Source organism: Diceros bicornis, chromosome 26, assembly GCF_020826845.1.
Source record: "Diceros bicornis minor isolate mBicDic1 chromosome 26, mDicBic1.mat.cur, whole genome shotgun sequence".
NCBI classification, from domain to species: Eukaryota; Metazoa; Chordata; class Mammalia; order Perissodactyla; family Rhinocerotidae; genus Diceros; species Diceros bicornis.
The window spans coordinates 35,695,297-35,714,905 of record NC_080765.1 but is presented as its reverse complement, the minus strand read 5'-3'; the positions used below and the strand labels follow the sequence as shown (position 1 = coordinate 35,714,905).

Here is a 19,609-nt window from a genome sequence, read left to right as displayed (position 1 = left end):
TGTTGTCATATAATATTTTTCATTGATTTGTATTCACTGAGAACATCCTGAATCTAACAGAGAAAATGGTGTAACTACAATTCTGAATAACTGGCTTCATGTTGATTTTCATAATCTTTAACTGAACCCTTGTTCCCTTTATCACATTAGTAGAGATAGTTACTCATGCAGAGTGGTACATGACAAATGGCAAGACCTTTCGGATAGCGGGTTCTTTTCTGTTTCCCTGTGGTTGTAATATACCTGTGATACCTGTGAGGCCTTTGAGGGTAAGATCCCTGTCTCTTGTTGTTTTCTTGAGATCAGCAGAGTACCAGAAAGTTCCATGAAAACATTAGCCCAACCTTCTCTTTTTCACAGGAGATATATTTGCAAACACTGTGCTCTGACTTGTCAGCCTTGGTTTACCTGAAGGTTAATCCTAAACTGAAGGAGGGTTCTCTGTGTATAATTGAAAATGAAGAGCCCTACAGATGGCCTCATGGTTGGTCTATCTATGTCTTACTACTGAACTTTACTTTTTTCCCTTTTTTTTTTTGGTGAGGAAAATTAGCCCTGAGCTAACATCTGTTGCTAATCCTCCTCTTTTTGCTGAGGAAGATTAGCCCTGAGCTAACATCTGTGCCCATCTTCCTCTACTTTATATGTGGGACGCCACCACAGCATGGCTTGATAAGCAGTGCATAGGTCCACGCCCGGGATCTGAACCCGCGAACCCCAGGCCACTGAAGCGGAGCACGTGGCCTTAACTGCTAAGCCACTGGGCCGGCCCCTACTTTTTTCCCTTTTTATGAATTAATTTTTGATAACATAAGCCATACATATTTCCATTAATTTGTTTACATTCTTTTTTAAAAATTAGAACATTACCCCTTTGACTCCTCCTCCCTCATCTTACAATCCTTCCTTTTCTTCTGAGTAATTTCAGTTATGACTTAGTAGTGATTTCTTTCAGATTTAAAAAAAAATTCTTATACATATATTTGCCAATAGGAAATGCAGATATTTTCTCACATCAGTGGTGTACTATCTGTATGGTTCTATAGTTTACTATTTTCAATCAACAATATGTATGTCTTAAATTTATCCATCTTGATACACAGTGATATCCAGTAAATTCATTTTTAAAACTATGTAGTGTTCCATTGTATGAATATGCCATGTTTTATATAGCTGTTTCTCTAATAGTGGACTTGTAGGTTGTTTCTAATGACAGAGCCATAACTAATCTCCTTGTCTATTCTAGAATACTCATATATTATTAAATGTTAATTATTAGTTTTATTTTGGCCTCTAAACATTGAAAGTGTATTTAGTCAAACAACCGTCTTGTCATTTTTTTCTGTTCTCCATAGGGATGCCATTGAAAAATTATTTCCTGATGCCATTAGAATGCGATTTGAAGACATTCAGCAGAATAATGACATAGTCCAGAGTCTTGCAGCCTTTCAGAAGTATGGGAATGATCAGATTCCTTTAGCTCCCAACACTGGCCGAGGGAATCAGCAGAGAGGAGGGGGCTTCTTTTCTGGAGTGCTCACAGCTTTAACTGGTGTAGCAGTAAGTTTATTGCTGTTTCTCTGTCCCCCTCCCTGCCATGGTTTCCACTAAAGTCATTTCTGTTGAAATACATCTAAACAATTGATGACATAACTGTATGTGGTAATTCACTGCATACATTGAAATCTGCTGGCTTGTATGATTCTTTGGGGATGTTGCTTAGTCAAGTAGACAACATAATATTCAGAGCCCAGTAAATGTTGACTTTATCCCATTTCATCTTCTTTGTAACCTATGCAGTAGGCACCATTATTATTCCCATTTTAGAGATGAGGAAACAGGTGCAGAAAGGTGTTAGAACTGGAATTTGAGACCATGTCTGCCTTGATGATAGAGTCTTGAGTACAGCACTTTACTAACTTCCATTGTAGAGAATACTTTCTTGATGAGTTCCATGCTACAGAAATCTTAAATGTTACAAATTTTCCAATAGAAAAGGCACGTGAGTCAGTTATGTTGGCCGAGTTGAATGGGGTCAAGGGTGCAGTGTTCCCAGATGCCCTGCGATGAGTCCTGTTCCTGTGTCTGTTCCCTCACGGCCTGACAACCAGCAGAGAGATGAGCCTGCCAAGAGTCGTGCACCCCAGTTCTCTGTGGCAGTGGCATTGCCCTGCCTCTGTGTACAGACTTGCCGTCATTCCCTTCCAGCTCAGCCTCTTCCCTTCCTTGCCCCACGCTCATGTATTTAGAAACTGGCATCTCTGATCTTTCTGTGTCTTAAGGTCCCTGTCACTTTTCCCCAGGTGGTCCTGCTCGTGTATCACTGGAGCAGCAGGGAATCTGAGCACGACCTCCTAGTCCACAAGGCTGTGGCCAAATGGACAGCGGAAGAAGTTGTCCTCTGGCTGGAGCAGCTGGGCCCTTGGGCCTCTCTCTACAGAGACAGGTTTTTATCTGAAAGAGTAAATGGAAGGTGAGGAGCAAAATCTTCTGACACGTCACTGAGTTTTTTTTTTTTTAACAGCTTTATTGAGATATAATCCACATACCATAAAATTCACCCATTTAAAGCGTATAATCAGTGGTTTTTAATATATTCATAGATATGTGCAGCTATCACCACAATCTAGTTTTAGAACATTCATCCCCAGAAAGAAAGCTCTTACCCTTTACTGGTCAGTCCTTACTTCTGCCCTCCCTCAGCCCTGAGCAACCACCATTCTACTTTCTGTCTCTCTGGATATGCCTATTCAGAGTATTTCATATAAATGGAATCATACAATATGTGTGACCTTTTGTGTCTGGCTTTTTCACTTAGCATAACATTTTCAAAGTTCATCCAAGTTGTAGCATATAGCAGTGCTTCATTCCTTTTTATGGCTAAATAATATTCCATTCTATGGATAGACCATCTTTTATTTATCCATTCTTCAGTTGATGGACATTTGGGTTGATTCCATTTTGAGGCTGTTATGAATATTGCTGCTATGATCATTTGTTTAAAAGTTTTTGTATGGATATATATATTTTCAATACTCTGTAAGAGTGGAATTGCTGGGTCATAAGGTAACTCTATGTTTAACTTTTTGAGGAACTGTCAAACTGTTTCCCAAAGTGGCTGTACCATTTTATGTCATTGACATTTTAATTTGTTTGTTGCTTCCTGATTATAAAAGTAACATATTTATTATTTATTTTTAAAGATAATGTAGAACTATAGGATTTGGCAGTGAAATACTCTTGTAATTCTACTCATTGGAGAAAACTACTGTATCATCTTGCTGGACATCTGTCCAGATTTTTTTCAATGTTTATACAAACATACACATATAAATGTGTATCATTTATTTATTTACACTGAAAATAGATTGTACTAAGCAGACCTGTGTTTATATGTATATATACGTATGTATGTATGTGTATATACTACAGTCTGTTTAATCCATCTCTGCCAATACACATTTGTGTTGTTTCCTTTTTCCTATTCCAGACAATTCCAGACAACATCGTAGCAAATGCCCTGGTACAAGGAACTCATGAGTCAAATTACTGGACTTTGGGGAGGCCTGCTTCTGCCCGACAACAAATCCCCCTGCCCCCTTCTAGAGCACTGTCCATCTTTGTTGGAGTCCCTCCCTTCCTTGGAGGGACTGTGTAGGGATGTGACTTAGAACACCACACAGTGCTGAGAGCAGCCACTCTCCCTGATCCGTTTGTTTCAGACATAGCCACTCAACTGCCAGGCTGCCTGTCTGCCCCACCTTCCACTACAGTCACTTTTTCCCACTGAACTGAGTTTTCAACACTCAGTTCAGTGACTCTCCTTTGGGGAAGCAAAATACTCCCACTTTGTTTTTTGTGAGAATTAGCCCCCTCCTCCAAATTGTGGTTAAAAAAAATTGTCTACCCAGCTAATGCAATATATCTTTTTTGTGTGTGTGTGTGAGGAAGATCAGCCCTGAGCTAACATCCATGCCACTCCTCCTCTTTTTCCTGGGAAAGACTAGCCCTGAGCTAACATCCGTGCTGAACTTCCTCTACTTTATGTGGAACGCCGCCACAGCATGGCCTGACAAGTGGTGCGTCCATGCACGCCTGGGATCCGAACCCGGGCCGCCAGCAGCGGAGTGCACGCACTTAACTACTACGCCATGGGGCCGGCCCCATAATACAATATATCTTTGCACAATTGTCTTCCTTCTAGAGGATAGATTCCTAGAACTGGAATTGGTGGGTCAAAGGGAATAAACCTTTACAACTTTAGTAAATATTACCAAATTACCCACAAAAAGACGTCAATTTATACTCCTCCACCAGTGGTTGTGTGTGCCTCCTGGTCCTCATCTGCTAGTGCACAGGGATGTTTTTAACGACGAGTCACTGCGGAGGTGGCTTCATGTTTTCTAATGAAAGGGGAAAAAAGGGATCTACAATTTTTTTTTATTAAATCACTACCAAAAACTACTACTCTTTTTTTTTTTTAATTCTTTTGTCATTTATTTATGTTCCCCCAAAGCCCCAGTAGATAGTTGTATGTCATAGCTGCACATCCTTCCAGTTGCTGCATGTGGGACACGGCCTCAGCATGGCCAGAGAAGCGGTGCATCGGTGCGCAGCCAGGATCCGAACCCGGGCCGCCAGCAGCGGAGCGCACGCACCTAACCGCTAAGCCACGGGGCCAGCCCCAAAAACAACTACTCTTAATGTCATGATGTTTTATTGGATTTCTTTGCAGTTTTCTTCTATACAAATACTTTAAAAAATAGAGTAATATGGGAGAGGTCAGAGTTCACAGCTGAAAGATCAAAGGTTAGGAACAAAACAGACCTGGGTATGCCTTGGCTGAGTCACTCTACTTGTCTAAGCCGGTTTTCTCATTCACAGAATGGTCATAATGCCACCTATCTTGCAGAATGTTAAATGAATCGGTGATGATTTATGAAAGTATTTCGAGATAGTCACTGGCAAAGAGTAAGCATTCAATTGTTGGCTGTGTCTAATATCATTTCATATATTAAGTGTCTTTCCTTAACTCAAGCCTGAAGTACTGATGTTGATAAGACGGAACTCTGACTGTGGAAAGTTTGCTCCCAGTATATCATCTCAAAAGAAATATCCTCCTATCCCTTTCCCCCCACAGATTGCTTTTAACTTTGACAGAGGAAGAATTTTCAAGGGCGCCATATAGTATAGAAAATAGCAGCCACAGAAGAGCCATCCTCACGGAACTGGAGCGCGTCAAAGCACTAGGCGTGAAGCCCCCCCAAAATTTCTGGGAATATAAGGTGAACTTTTTATTTTTTTAATTGAAAAAAGTATGAAGAACGAGATAGCAATCTGCATGCTAACTACTTAAGAAAACACCACAGACACAATTGAAGCCCCCCGTGTCCCCACCCTGTCTAGAGGTACTATGCCCCTGTAGCCAGGCTATGTATGCTTCCTAGGCGTGTTTTCCTACCTGTATTATGTGTATGTATCCGAGAGCACTAGGAACATTGTTCTATAAGTTTTTCACCTTAATGTAAGAGACCTGAACTGAGCATATCCTTCTGCAAGTAGTTTTTCTCTCTATGGCTCTAGCTCTAGTTCACTCATTTTTTCTTTTGCACAGTATTCCATTGCACGAGTATGTGATAATTTATGCGTGTTCTTGCTGATGAACGCTGAGATTGTTTCCATTTTTGCTATTAGAAACAGTGCTGCTGTGGACATTCTTTGGAAGTTCTCACGCTCATATACAAGAGTTTCTTTATGGTATATACTGAGAGATTGTTAGGTCACAAGTAATGCACATCTTCAACTTTATTAGATATTGATAAATTGTTCTTTGCTGTGGCTGCACCAATGGGTTCTCCTTCACAGAGAGGATTTAACGAATACTGTAAAACAAATGCTATATATTTTTTATTAGTTTTAGAATATCTGGGATATACCGACATACCCTAAAAAGACATCATGGAGAAAAATAAATGTAAATAACCAATAAGTTTATGGGGAAAAATGCTCATTCATAATTAAAGAAGTACAAACTAAAACAACGAGATGGCATTTTTTTGACCTCTGGTATTGTCAAGGATGAGAACGTTTAACAATATGAGGAAAGAGGCACTTGTGTGTTGTAGATCATGAACTGGTGCAGTCTCTTTGGAGAGCGGTTTGTCAATAACTGTTAAAATGTAAACCACACCCACTCTTTGATCCGCAGTTTCCCTTCTTTGTATTTAGAGCACAGGCAGCGTAGCACGGTGATCCAGAGCAGGGCTCAGGAGCCTGACTGCCCGGGCTCCTCATCTGGCTCCTCCAGGGTGCACTGGCTGTGGGAACACCAGCAAGCACGGGCGTCTTGATGTCCATTTCCTCCTCTGTAAATGGCCTCAAAGAGTCATAGTGAGAACTGAATGTTTGAGTCACAAAAAGTCATTAAACAAGATGTTCACCACAGCATCCTTGGTAATAGCAGCATATGGAAAAGAACCTAAGCGCCCATTATCAGGAACAGGAAATAAGTATGGCACACCTGTACGTGTAACCACTGCAAACAGAGGAGGTGACTCTGGGTGTGCTAACTAATAAGGGAAGGATGCCCAAGTTGTACTGTTAACTGAAAATAAAGAAAAGCTCGTTGGAAAATATACCCATTTGTATGTATCTATATGTTTGCATATACATAGAAAATTTCTGGAAGGATATACGCAAACTTACCAATGTTTTCATCTGGGAATTGAGACTTGGCTGAGAGGGAGAATTTTGTCACTTAATACATTTCTGTGCCGTTTGAAAAAAAATTATGTTTACTGTGTACCTGTATTACTTTAAAACTAAAAAAAACCACTAGGTTAAAAAATTTTGAAGAACAGGCATGGAGGTCCTAAGGTAGAAGGTTTGTTGTTTCTTAATTTTAAAAAATCCCTACTTCTCTTTTATCGTAAATTATTAGTTTTGTTAATGCAGTCAAACTCTGGACTTTCTGTAGCCAATATTAATCCTATAGTGGGTTTTAATATCTGGCAGAACATTTCTGGGTCATGTATCCAGCAATGACCCTCTATTTAAAATACGTAAAAGTAATCTTAATATTACCCAGAGTGAATGGGAATGTGATTCTGGTCCTGGCGTAAAAGCAAGCGAATCTTACCAGTCTGCTCCTTCAGATCTTCTGTGCTACCAGCGCTTCTCCAAGGATGGCCATTGGATGATTAGCTGAAAGCCTGTGTGATAAGATTCCTCCAACCCTAGTGTCCCAGTGCAACTCCTCCTGAACGCCACTGTGCTCATCAGGCTTGAAAGAGGGGGCTCCCCACTGCAGTGCTATCATCATAATCACCTCACTGGGTGGTTGGTTTTTCCTCCTTATCTGATAGGAAGTAGCCAAGAGTTGGAATATTTTGGTCCAGGACTCACACTGACACCAGACCTACAAATTTGTAACCTGGTCATCTCCCTTTCTCTTGTACTGACCATGATGTGGCTGGACGCCATCAGACTATATTTCTGGGACCTGTGTTCCTTTAGAGCGCGCATACTCAACAAGAGCAATATCACCCCCAAGGCGATTGGTTCTGGGGGTAGGGTGTGGAAAAGTCTTAGATGTTACAATGATCTCTGGCCCTCCAAAAGACCACAGTACATAAACAGATATACAGCATTTCTGTGGTATTAACATTTCATGGGGGTGGGAGGGAAATTATGAAAAAAATGTTTTTAAAAGGCTCCATAAGGGGTGATAATGAACAAAAAGGTTGGGGAACACTACTTTAGAATGAAGGACTACTCCCATATATCTGTCTCTCACCTAAGTTAGGCTACAAAGATATTTTTAGAAGTTTGATTTTTAAAAAACTTTTACTGTGGACAACTTCAGACACACAAAAGCAGGATATAGTACAAAACCGCCATTTACCCATATCGGTGACAGCAACTCATGGCCATGTTTGTTTCAATAAGACCCTGTCTACTCCCAGCCCTGATTGTTTTGGAAATCTGAGATACCATGTGTTTCGTAAGTAAATATTTGAATCTCTAAAAAGTAAAGACTTTTTAAAAAACAAAACTAAAATATCACCATTGTACCCTCCAAAGTTAATAATAATTCTCTATTATCAAATAATTTGTCAGTATTCAAATATCCCACGTCTCCTTTTTTTTTTTTTGCAGTTGATTTGTTCTAACCAGGGTCCAAACAAGGTCCACATTTGCTTATGTCTCTTCAGACTCTTTTAGTTTAATAGATTCTCTCTCCCTCTTTTTGTTACCCTGCACTTATTTGTTGAAGAAAACAGATCATTTTGTCCTGTAGTTTTCCCACATCTTGAATTTTGCTGATTGCTCTCTTGTGGTGTCACCTAACAGGTCCCTTTGTCCTCTGCATATGCTACAATTTAGAAGTTAGGTCTAGAGGCTTGCTTTAGTTTAGGTTTGGTATTTGGGTAAGACTACTTGATGTTGGTGGTTGTCAACCTTAAAAAATAAAACAGCCAGTTATTTTACCAGCAAAACGAGTTTAGGAATAGCCAAAGAATTGCAATTTGGGATGTGCATGCCATGGTGGACCATAGGCAAATCCAACAAACAAGGGAGAGGAATGTTATGTTATAGAGAAAAAGAAGGAAAGTGGCAGGGGTTGGAAAATCCATTGGAGAAAAGCAAGAGTCCAGGGTGGTGATGGTTTCTCATTGGCTGAGTTACTGGGGTAGTCAATTTCTGTTGAGGGTGCAATGTACATTTCTTCCTGCAATTGACACTTCTTTCCTGTTGACTTCTTTCTGTTGGGGTCTGTGATTTTCTGTCTTTCCTGTAATTGACCTCAAGTGTTACTGCATGGGAACTCCCCCTCCCGCCCTCCTGACTCCATTTTAAATGAGGTTTCCCTATGTTAATTTCCACATACTGTTTTCTTCCATCAAGAGGCTCATAATATCCAACTGTTTGTCTTTTTCTGATGGTAGCAGCCGCTGTGATCATTGATTATTTAGATCCATTAGTTCATTAGGGGTTGCGAAATTGTGATATTATAGTTCTCTCATTTTTTATTTATTTGTTTGCTGAAATACATCTAAAAAAAAAAGGAAAACTTCCTCAACAACCATTTTGATTACCTAAATACAATTTATACCAGAAAGGCAGGTTAAATGCTTGATTCTTTCCCTTTTTTTTTTTTTTCACGAGTTTCAGAATAATGATTTGGGGGCCAGACCTGGTGGCCTAGTGGTTAAGTTTGGTGCGCTCTGCATCAGCGGCCCACATTCAGTTCCCAGGCAACCTACACCACTCATCTGTCAGTGGCCATGCTGTGGTGGTGGCTCATATACAAAAAGAGGAACATTGGGGGCCAGCCCTGGGGTGTAGTGGTTAAGTTTGGTGTGCTCTGCTTTGGCAGCCCAGGTTCACGGGTTCAGATCCCAGGCATGGACCTACACCACTCATCAGCCATGCTGAGGCAGCGACCCACATACAAAATAGAGGAAGACTGGCACAGATGTTAGCTCAGGGCTGATCTTCCTCAAGCAAAAAAAAGGAAGATTGGGGCCGGCCCAGTGGCTTAGTGGTTGGGTGCGCGGGCTCCGCTACTGGTGGCCCAGGTTCGGATCCCGGGCGCGCACCGATGCGCCGCTTCTCAGGCCATGCTGGGGCCGCATCCCACCTACAGCAACTGGAAGGATGTGCAACTATGACATACAACTATCTACTGGGGCTTTGAGGAAGGAAAAAAAAAAGGAGGAGGATTGGCAATAGATGTTAGCTCAGAGCCGGTCTTCCTCAGCAAAAAGAGGAGGATTAGCACGGATGTTAGCTCAGGGCTGATCTCCCTCACAAAATAAATTAATTAATTAAATAAAATTCTAAAAAAAAAAAAAAAAAGGAAGATAGGCAGCAGTTGTTAGCTCAGGGCAAATCTTCCTTAGCAAAAAAAGGAATAATGATTTGGTTCTCTATTACGTCCAGAGGGACTAATTTCTTTCTTTAGGATCATTATTAACTGAGCATTTTAACATTCTTTTTTTTTTTTTTTTAATTGATGTTTTAATGGTTTCTAACATTGTGAAATTTTTGGGTTGTACATTTTTGTTTGTCCATCACCATATATATGACTCCCTTCACCCCTTGTGCCTACCCCCCACCCCCACTGCCCCTGGTAACCACAGTCCAGTTTTCTCTGTCCATGTGTTGGTTTATATTCCACATATGAGTGAGATCATACAGTGTTTGTCTTTCTCTTTCTGGCTTATTTCACTTAACATAATATGCTCCAGGCCCATCCATGTTGTTGCAAATGGGACGATTTTGTCTTTTTTTATGGCTGAGTAGTATTCCATTGTATATATATACCACATTTTCCTAATCCAGTTGTCAGTCGACGGACACTTAGGTTGCTTCCACTTCTTGGCTTTGGTGAATAATGCTGCAATGAACATAGGGGTGCATAAGCCTCTTTGGATTGTTGATTTCAGGTGCGTTGGATAGATTCCCAGTAGTGGGATGGCTGGATCGTAGGGCATCTCTGTTTTTAATTCTTTGAGGAATCTCCATACCGTTTTCCATAGAGGCTGCACCAATTTGCATTCCCACCAGCTGTGTATGAGGGTTCCTGTTTCTCCACATCCTCTCCAACATGTGTTGTTTTTTGTCTTGGTGATTATAGCCATTCTAACGGGCGTGAGGTGGTATCTTAGTGTTGTTTTGATTTGCATTTCCCTGATGATTAGTGAGGTTGAGCATCTTTTCCTGGCCTATTGGCCATCTGTATATCTTCTTTGGAGAAGTGTCTGTTCATTTCCTCTGCCCATTTTTTGATCCGGTTGTTTGTTTTTTTTGTTGTTCAGTTGTGTGAGTTCTTTATATATTATGGAGATCAACCCCTTGTCAGATGTATGTTTTGCACATATTCTCTCCCAGCTGGTTGGTTGTCTGTTCATCTTGATTCTGATTTCATTTGTCTTATAAAAGCTCTTTAATCTGATAAAGTCCCACTTGTTTATTTTTTCTTTAGTTTCCCTAGTCTAGGTAGGCATGTCATCCGAAAAGATTCCTTTAAAACCAATGTCAAATAGTGTGTTGCCTATATTTTCTTCTATGAGTTTTATAGTTTCAGGTCTCACCTTCAGGTCTTTGATCCATTTTGAGTTAATTTTTGTGAATGGCGATAGCACATGGTCCACTTTCATTCTTTTGCATGTGGCTGTCCAGTTTTCCCAACACCATTTATTGAAGAGACTTTCCTTTCTCCATTGCATGTTCTTAGCACCTTTGTCGAAAATTAGCTGTCCGTATATGTGTGTTTTTATTTCTGGGCTTTCAATTCTGTTCCATCGATCTGTGTGTCTGTTTTTGTACCAGTACCATGCTGTTTTGATTACTATTGCTTTGTAGTATGTTTTGAAGTCAGGGATTGTGATGCCTCCTGCTTTGTTCTTTTTTCTTAGGATTTCTTTAGCTATTCGGGGTCTTTTGTTGCCCCATATAAATTTTAGTATTCTTTTTTCTATTTCTGTGAAGAATGTCATTGGGATTCTGATTGGGAGTGCATTGGATCTGTAGATTGCTTTACGTAATATAGACATTTTAACTATGTTTATTCTTCCAATCCACGTGCATGAGATATCTTTCCATTTCTTTATGTCATCATGGATTTCTTTCAATAATGTCTTGTAGTTCTCATTGTATAGGTCCTTCACCTCCTTGGTAAGATTTATTCCTAGGTATTTTATTCTTTTTGATGCAATTGTAAATGGTATTATCTTTTTGAGCTCTCTTTCTGTTAGTTCATTATTAGCATACAGAAATGCAACTGATTTTTGTGGATTGATTTTGTACCCTGCAACTTTGCTGTAGTTGTTGATTGTTTCTAATAGTTTTCCAACCGATTCTTTAGGGTTTTCTATATATACAATCATGTTATCTGCAAGTAGTGAGAGTTTCACTTCTTCATTACCTATTTGGATTCCTTTTATTCCTTTTTCTTGCCTAATTGCTCTGGCCAAAACCTCCAGTACTATGTTGAACAGGAGTGGTGAGAGTGGGCAGCCCTGCCTCGTTCCTGTTCTCAGAGGAATGGCTTTCAGTCTTTCCCCATTGAGTATGATGTTGGCTGTGGGTTTGTCATATATGGCCTTTATTATGTTGAGGTATTTTCCTTCTATTCCCATTTTATTGAGAGTTTTTATCATAAATGGATGTTGTATCTTGTCAAATGCCTTCTCTGCGTCTATTGAGATGATCATGTGGTTTTTATTCTTGACATGTTTGAATACATTTCAGTAATTATTCTAATTGACACTCAAATTATCCCATCATTTTTGAGTAGGAGTCTCCTCAAATTAGTTTGAGTCCATTTTTTAAATTTAACTTTTGGATAGAGGTGTAATGTACTTGCTAGCGAGTCCTTTTGACGTGACTTCATTAGTCTTGGATACGTTCCTTTGTCACGTGACAAGATGTTCCAGTTAACTCTTGTACCTTTCCTGCCCCAGACCTGGCATCAGCCATGTCACAAGTTGGACCTTTTTAAAAAATCTTGTACCGGAAAACTTCAGATATGTACAACAAGAGAGGGAAGAGTGCACTCAGACCCAGCTTCAAGGAGTATCCACTCATGGCCATTCTTATTTCGTCTATACCCCTCCCCTCACTCTCCACACCCCCAGTCCTGGCATTATATTAAAGCATATCCAAACATCTTATTATTTTATCCCTAAATACTGCAGTATGAACCTCTAAAGAGAAAGATTCTTTTCTTAAATGTAACCATTGTTACACTTAAAGAAAATTTAATAGTAAGCCATTAATTGCATCAAATAAGTTGAATATGTTTTAACAGTTTTATTGAGCTATAATTGACATATACATATTTAAAGTGTACACTATAGTAAGTTTTGACATAAGTACACACCTGTGAAACCATCGCTACAATCAAGCTAGTGAACATAGCCATCACTCCCAAAGGTTTCCTGCTGCCCCTTTGTAAACACTCCTTCCCACCTCTCCCCATCCTAAGATGTGTACAGAGGTATCTCACTGGTGTAATTTGCATTTCTCTAAGAACTAATGACACTGAGCATCTTTTCATGTGCTTATTTGCCATCCTTATATCTTCTTTGGCAAAGCATCCATTCATGTCTTTTCCCCATTTTATTTGATGCTTAGTAGCATCAAGTAATTTTAAAGTTACTTTAAAATTGTAGCAAAATTTACAAAGGCAAGGAAAATGAAAAATGCCCGTAATCCCACCTGAGATTCAAACACGGTTAACATTGCATTTTGCTCTGTTTTCTTCTAGACAGTTTTCTGTGCACAGTTTGAACAGTCCTTTTGTCGATGTGTTCATTCCACAAATACTGAAGCGCATCTGCTGTGAGCTGGGTGCTCCTCTAGGAGAGAGCTCTCGGCCTGAACTAGGCCTTGCTCTCAGGGCGCTGACACTGTCGAGATCGGATTGCTACGTGTCTTGGACTCTTTTTTTCACCTAACATTACTGTAACGGGAGCGTTATCCACAGCCTCTCATAATCATTTTTCAATGGCTATATGAATTGTGTGCTATCTAGAGTAACTCCATTACTTAGATCGCAGATTTCACTCCTTCTCCCTAGACACAATGCAACACTAAACATTTTGTGCATAAAGCCTTCTCTATTTGGGGTTATTTTTATTAAGTGATGCCCACTAATGGATTGGTTAAATTAAACATTTTTAAGACTCTGATACACTTTGCAAAATTGCCTTCCAAAAAGGTTGTATTCTACCAGCTGTGCCTAGGAGTGGGCTTCTCCTAGCCCTCCCCTCCCCAGCCATGGAGAGAGATTGGATCTTTCTATGATGTAGCCCAATAGATTGGTTACTTTGCCTCTTCTCGCCATTCATTCCTTCATTCATTGTTTGTGCAAACCGAACAGAAAAGGTTGATGGCAAAGGGCATGAGACTGCGGAAGGAGTGTGGGTGGGGAGCTGGCCGCCATGGTTGTAATGTGGCTCTGTGCCCGCCTCACCCTCTGCAGGCCGTGAACCCGGGCAGGTCCCTGTTCCTGCTGTACGCCCTCAAGAGTTCCCCCAGACTTGGGCTGCTGTACCTCTACCTGTTTGACTACACAGACACCTTCCTACCCTTCATCCACACCATCTGCCCTCTACAAGAAGACAGCTCCGGGGAGGACATCATCACCAAGCTTCTGGTAGGTCTGCAGAGCACCTTGAATGGATCTGGTCTACTGTTCCTCAGTGTGATATTGGAGACATGGCTCTAGCCTCTCAGGGAAGAGCAGAAAACACCTAGCCTTCATTTGAATTTCATTTGCATTTTGCAAGGAGAGCCCCTACAAAAGAAAGTAAAGCAGGAACTTCCCCACTCCCAGAAGCCTGTTTTGTTTCCTGCATTGCGTAGCAAGAGGGGCTACCCTCTGCATTTGAAATATTTAGGGGGAAAAAAAAAGGCATTGCTTTTATTATAAGAGAAGATAGCTTAGGTCCAGATTGCCCAAAGGTTAGATTTATGGGCCTTCTAGTTTGATCATCTGTCTCAACAGGATCCTCAAAGGGTGATTATTTGTCCTACCACAAGGCAGGGTTAGATCCATCCTTTTGGCCTCAGAACTGTAAGCCATCGTCCAGCTCACTGATGGAAGTCATCATCAGCTGGCCACAGTGCCCTTGGCAGGGACTGTTACCCACCATAGCTCAGGTTTCTTCAGTTGGACCCATGGATTCCTTCAGAATTGTGGGTGGATTCCATTGACGCAGGGTGATGTCTCTGTGTTTGCTTGTTCATTTGAGGTTAATGGCCTTTGCATTGCTACTCTTAGGGCAGTCTCTCTGATCTGTTTATATCTAAAAGTCACATGGATATAGGAATTGTCATATGTATATGATCCATGCCCATGAATGTTGAAACAGAATTCCTTAATCTCCCAAAACCCTTTTTTAAAAACTTCAATCAAGTGTCTGCCTGACTTCAGCCTTGGATGTAGTTTAAAACCTGCTGATGTGCACAGAACACCCGCACAGTGTTTCTCTAATTACCCAGTCGCTAGCTTTTACTTGCTCTTGCTGCACTGGGAGCACAGAGACCCCCTGACCCTTCCATTTTAACAAATCCAGCAGCCCCTCATCAGGCTAATTTTTTCCTGAAATACTCAGTATCTGCTCCATTGTACACAGTCTTGCTGAGCTTCCATCAGTCTTCTGAATGCCTCTGAGTTGTTTAAAGACTCTTGTTAATTATCTCTTAATATCTGTAATTAAAGTTTTTTTATTTTCCTCAAAATTACTTTTTCATGGTGCATGTTTAATTTTCCCATGACGTGTTGAATTTACGAAATTGTTTGAGCTACTCATGCAGTGATGCAGAAATTTAAAAACTCGTTAGTTTATATTCATTTCAGCCTCATTATTTATAACTCATGCTTAGATTTTTACTTCTGAGCTCCCACAATTATATAATAAGCATCTCAGTTCAACCTCTTTGGTATCATTTATCCTATGTAAGATTCATTATTATAAGATGAGTTGATGGATGGAAATTTCATTTCAGATTGTTGGCTATGTGTGTGTGTTTTAATAAATGTAAAACTCACTGGGATAACCACAATATTTTGTGTAAAAGTCAATCCTCATGATTTTTTGTGTCCATTTTTATTTATTTGTTTTAAAGGATCTCAGAGAACCCACATGGAAGCAATGGAGAGAATTCCTTGTCAAATACTCCTTCCTCCCATACCAGCTGATTGCTGAATTTGCTTGGGACTGGCTGGAGGTCCATTACTGGACATCACGGTTTCTCATCGTCAATGCCATGTTACTCTCGGTTCTGGAATTATTCTCCTTTTGGAGGATCTGGTCAAGAAGTGAACTGAAGTAAGCGTGTTTTTATGTTGGAGATGGTTGGCGCAACAGACTGGGAAAGAAATGCCAAGTGGTGGAAAAGTCCTCTTTGAAGTATTACTCAAATGTGACAAGACTCCTCGGGCTCTGGTTTAGAAACGCTGCTTCGGCAGTGAATAGGAAAATGACTTTGTGTTTGGAATTGGGGAGGTTTTCGTGGTGCTCATTGTTAGTGTTTCTCCATATATCTTATCCCCTCATAATAAGGTACTATATAATTCCTGGGGGTGGGGGGTGTGCATGAATGATTTTGATAATTCAGAAATAAACAAGTGAGAAGAAGAGGGTACTTCATGGAAAACAGCAGTATGGTAGAACATTAAGAGATCTGATGAGGAATTCTGTAGGCATGAGTTCTAATCCTGCTCTGCCACCAGCTTGGACAGTAATAACTTCTCTGGATTAATGCATAAAATGGAGTTGGACTAGACAGTCACTGAGTCAGGACTTGTGGTTGCCAAGTGACAGAAGCTGACCTAAAGTGGCTTTCCTGAAAAGGGAAATGCCCAGTCAAGGCTTCCTGCAGGGCTGGACCCAAAGACCCAAGTGCTGTCATCAGGACTGACTGTCTCTCCCTCTCTCTCACAGCTCTGCTCTTTCCCGTATTGTTCAGCCTCAGGCAGCTCTCTTGGTGTGGGTCCCTTGGTGACTCTGGGTATGGAACTGAGCAGCTTAGCAACCCTGGTGGAAAGAGAGCACTTCTTTCCCCACAGCACTTATAAAAGTCTCAGGCCTCACACGCCTTTGCTCTGATTGGCCCAGCCTGGGTCACATGCTGCTCCCCACCCCCAGACCTATCACACGGTGCAGGGGTATGCCGGCTCTCCTTGTCCACGCTCGAGGCGTGCACTCATCCTCAACCAGGGGCTGGCTTCAGCCCCACCCAGACTACAATGGAAAGGAATGAGGGAGTGAGGCACCCCAAAGGAAAAATCAGAAGGTGTTTCCAGAAGAAAGGGGATGGCTGCTGGGCAGGCAGAAGTAATACATCACCACACCAGCATCCTTTCAGCCTGAAACGTCCCATGACTCAACATCCCATGACAGCGTTCTTGGCCTCATCAATCAGGAGCAGCCTTATGAATAGTTCTGAGAACCTGACAAGAATCTCCCTCATTTATTTCAATTCAGTGAATTCATTTATTCATGCACGGTTGATTAAGCCCCGACCCTGCCCCTGGCTCTCTGCTGGGCACTGCAGATCTTTTGGTAAAGAAGACAGTCTTTACTAGGAAAGCCTACAGCCTCGCGGAGAAAATATGTATGTTAACTATGTATGTGTGACACAACAATGCGGCAGGTGGTGTTGGGGCTGTAATGGGGAGGCCTCACCTGATGTGGGAACAAGGCAACACTGCCCTGCAGAAGCACCCTCCAGGCTGCGTCCTGAGAGTTGAAGATGGGTTGGTCAGGTAAAGGTATGTCTCGGGCACTGGACACAGAAAACAAGGTCTTTGCAGCACAGGCAGCCAGACTCTGCATTGGGAAAAGGCCCAGGGTCTGAGCACTTCTGTGTCGTCATTAGAAGTACCATCACGATTCCACCTCTCAAACGTTTCTCTTCTTTTTTCAGGACTGTGCCTCAGAGGATGTGGAGCCATTTTTGGAAAGTATCAACACAGGGGCTTTTTGTGGCCATGTTCTGGCCCCTCATTCCTCAGTTTGTTTGCAACTGTTTATTTTACTGGGCCCTGTACTTTAACCCAATTATTAACATTGATCTTGTGGTCAGGGAAGTCCGACGGCTAGAAACCCAAGTGTTGTGACTGGCATTGCCCAGGCTCTGAGGGACTCTTCCAGCCTCCTTGACATCTGAGCTCTGATGCTTAAGGTGGGTGGACAGGGGCAGGAGCGGACTTCCTATTTTCTGCCCCTAGTAAACAAGGTGCTGCTTTGTCTGTCAAAGGCTACAACCAGGTCCTCTCTCCCTCTACCTGTGGCATCGTGGCAGCCGGAGCTGGGCCAACACAGCAGCAGTACCTCCCACTCTGCTGCCTTCCTCACAGGGACTTGGGAGGCCCAGTCCACGACAGCTGCCAAGGACCCAGGGTCCTCAGAGGATGCGATGTGGGCGATATCAGAAGGCTGCCACGTCAGCAGTCCTGCTTACCCTAACATCAGTGACTGACAAAGACTCCCAGGGCAAGGTGGAGCCCTTAGCCTGAGACCAGGCTTGTTGGGGGCCAGGCCTATCCTCTAAGTCAAGTTAGGAAAACGGGAGATTTTGTCATAGGCATAGACAGTTACACATAAAAAATACAGAGGAAAAACCAAAATCTGATCAACGTTTCTGTCTTATTGAAGAGGTGCTAGAAGGTTTCAGAGTTAAACCTCTAAAAGGATTCAGTTTGAGACTAGAATGATGGTTAGACTCATCGTCACTGTTTTCCACATGTAATCATTGAAAGCTTGGGTCCCTTCTATGAGTAGGGGGATTGAGTGGGATATCAGGCAATTAATGGATAGTGATTCACATCAGGCTGAGTTGCCTCAGTGCTACTTAAAATTGTTGTTTTGGGGTTTACTTCGTTTTGCTTTTAAGAATTTAATCTGTAAAATAAATTCCAGGATAGTCCTTTTGTTCAAGGAAACATTTTGTATATTGACCTCACACTGTATAATCTTTATTGTCCTGTTCTAATGTATAAAACAGCAAGTATAATTACGCCAAGTGCTGTAATTGTACATATGAATGAGATGAACTGTGGCCTTTTATCTCCTTCACTGTAAAAATAGCAGGTGTAAAATGTGATCCATCTGAAGATTGGCCCCACAGAGATACATTTGCATCCAAGGTGTTTTTTTGTGACTCCACGAACCATTCATTAATCCTTTGTAATTTTTTCGGGGGGTGAGGAAGATTAGCCCTGAGCTAACATCTGTTGCCAATCCTCTTTTTGCTGAGGAAGACTGGCCCTGAGCTAACATCCGTGCCCACCTTCCTCTATATGTGGGACACTGCCACAGCATGGCCCGACAAGCAGTGCATAGTCCGCGCCTGGGATCCGAACCCACGAACCCCAGGCTGCTGAAGCAGAGCGCGCGAACTTAACCACTACGCCGCTGGGCCAGCCGCAATCCTTTGTATTTTTGAAGATTTAACTCAAACTTTGCATCTGAAAGTTTGAAGAAATTACTTGAAATAAAAATAAAGATTTTTATACAGATAAAACTTCTACATAGAGAAAAACTGCTAAGAAAATCTGTATTGCCCAATACAGACTACTAGTCATGGTTAAGTCCCACAGCCTGATGCGAACATTGAGCCGAGGAGCCACCCTAAGGTATCGTAAGTGAAAGGAGGGAGGATGTTTCTCTTCCTCCTGTGTTTGCTCCTCAGGCCCCAGGGCTGCCTGACTTTACCTGTTTAAGAATTGTGGCCTGCCAGAGACGCTGACAACACTGCAGGTCTGAGGACACTGTGCGGTATTGGCACGTTCCTGGTCTCATGCTTTGTGGGGTTACTAGCTGCCTCCTCTCCAGATGAAGAGATGGAGGTTGGGTGGCACTGGTGGAGCTGGGCCCAGGCCAGACCACAGGTTGCCGGACTCCCAGTCCATTGCCCCACACCCACACCCCATGGCCTGCCACACGCTGTACCCACCCCTGCTCCCCATATCCTGTTTCCAAGATGAGTAATACCCACATATGCTCTGGGGAGGAGGACAAAGGAGACCTGGCCTAGAGCAAACAGGCTGGGCTGGACTCGTGCTCCTTATCACCAGCAGGAGGGACAG

At 41.9% G+C, this 19,609-nt stretch overlaps 1 protein-coding gene across 5 annotated transcripts in view; it reads left to right on the top strand.

The window, feature by feature from the left end:
* BFAR (bifunctional apoptosis regulator) overlaps nucleotides 1-18,447 on the top strand; it is a 29,783-nt gene extending 11,336 nt beyond the window's left edge. For all 5 annotated transcript variants that reach the window (XM_058570010.1, XM_058570009.1, XM_058570013.1 and 2 more), the window contains exons 3-8: nucleotides 1,356-1,560; nucleotides 2,304-2,473; nucleotides 5,141-5,285; nucleotides 13,994-14,167; nucleotides 15,643-15,845; nucleotides 17,446-18,447. In XM_058570010.1, the coding sequence (XP_058425993.1) occupies nucleotides 1,356-1,560; nucleotides 2,304-2,473; nucleotides 5,141-5,285; nucleotides 13,994-14,167; nucleotides 15,643-15,845; nucleotides 17,446-17,638 (1,090 nt within the window). In that variant the 3' untranslated portion in view covers nucleotides 17,639-18,447. The remainder of the gene's footprint in view (nucleotides 1-1,355; nucleotides 1,561-2,303; nucleotides 2,474-5,140; nucleotides 5,286-13,993; nucleotides 14,168-15,642; nucleotides 15,846-17,445) is intronic.
* Nucleotides 18,448-19,609: the final 1,162 nt, after the last annotated feature.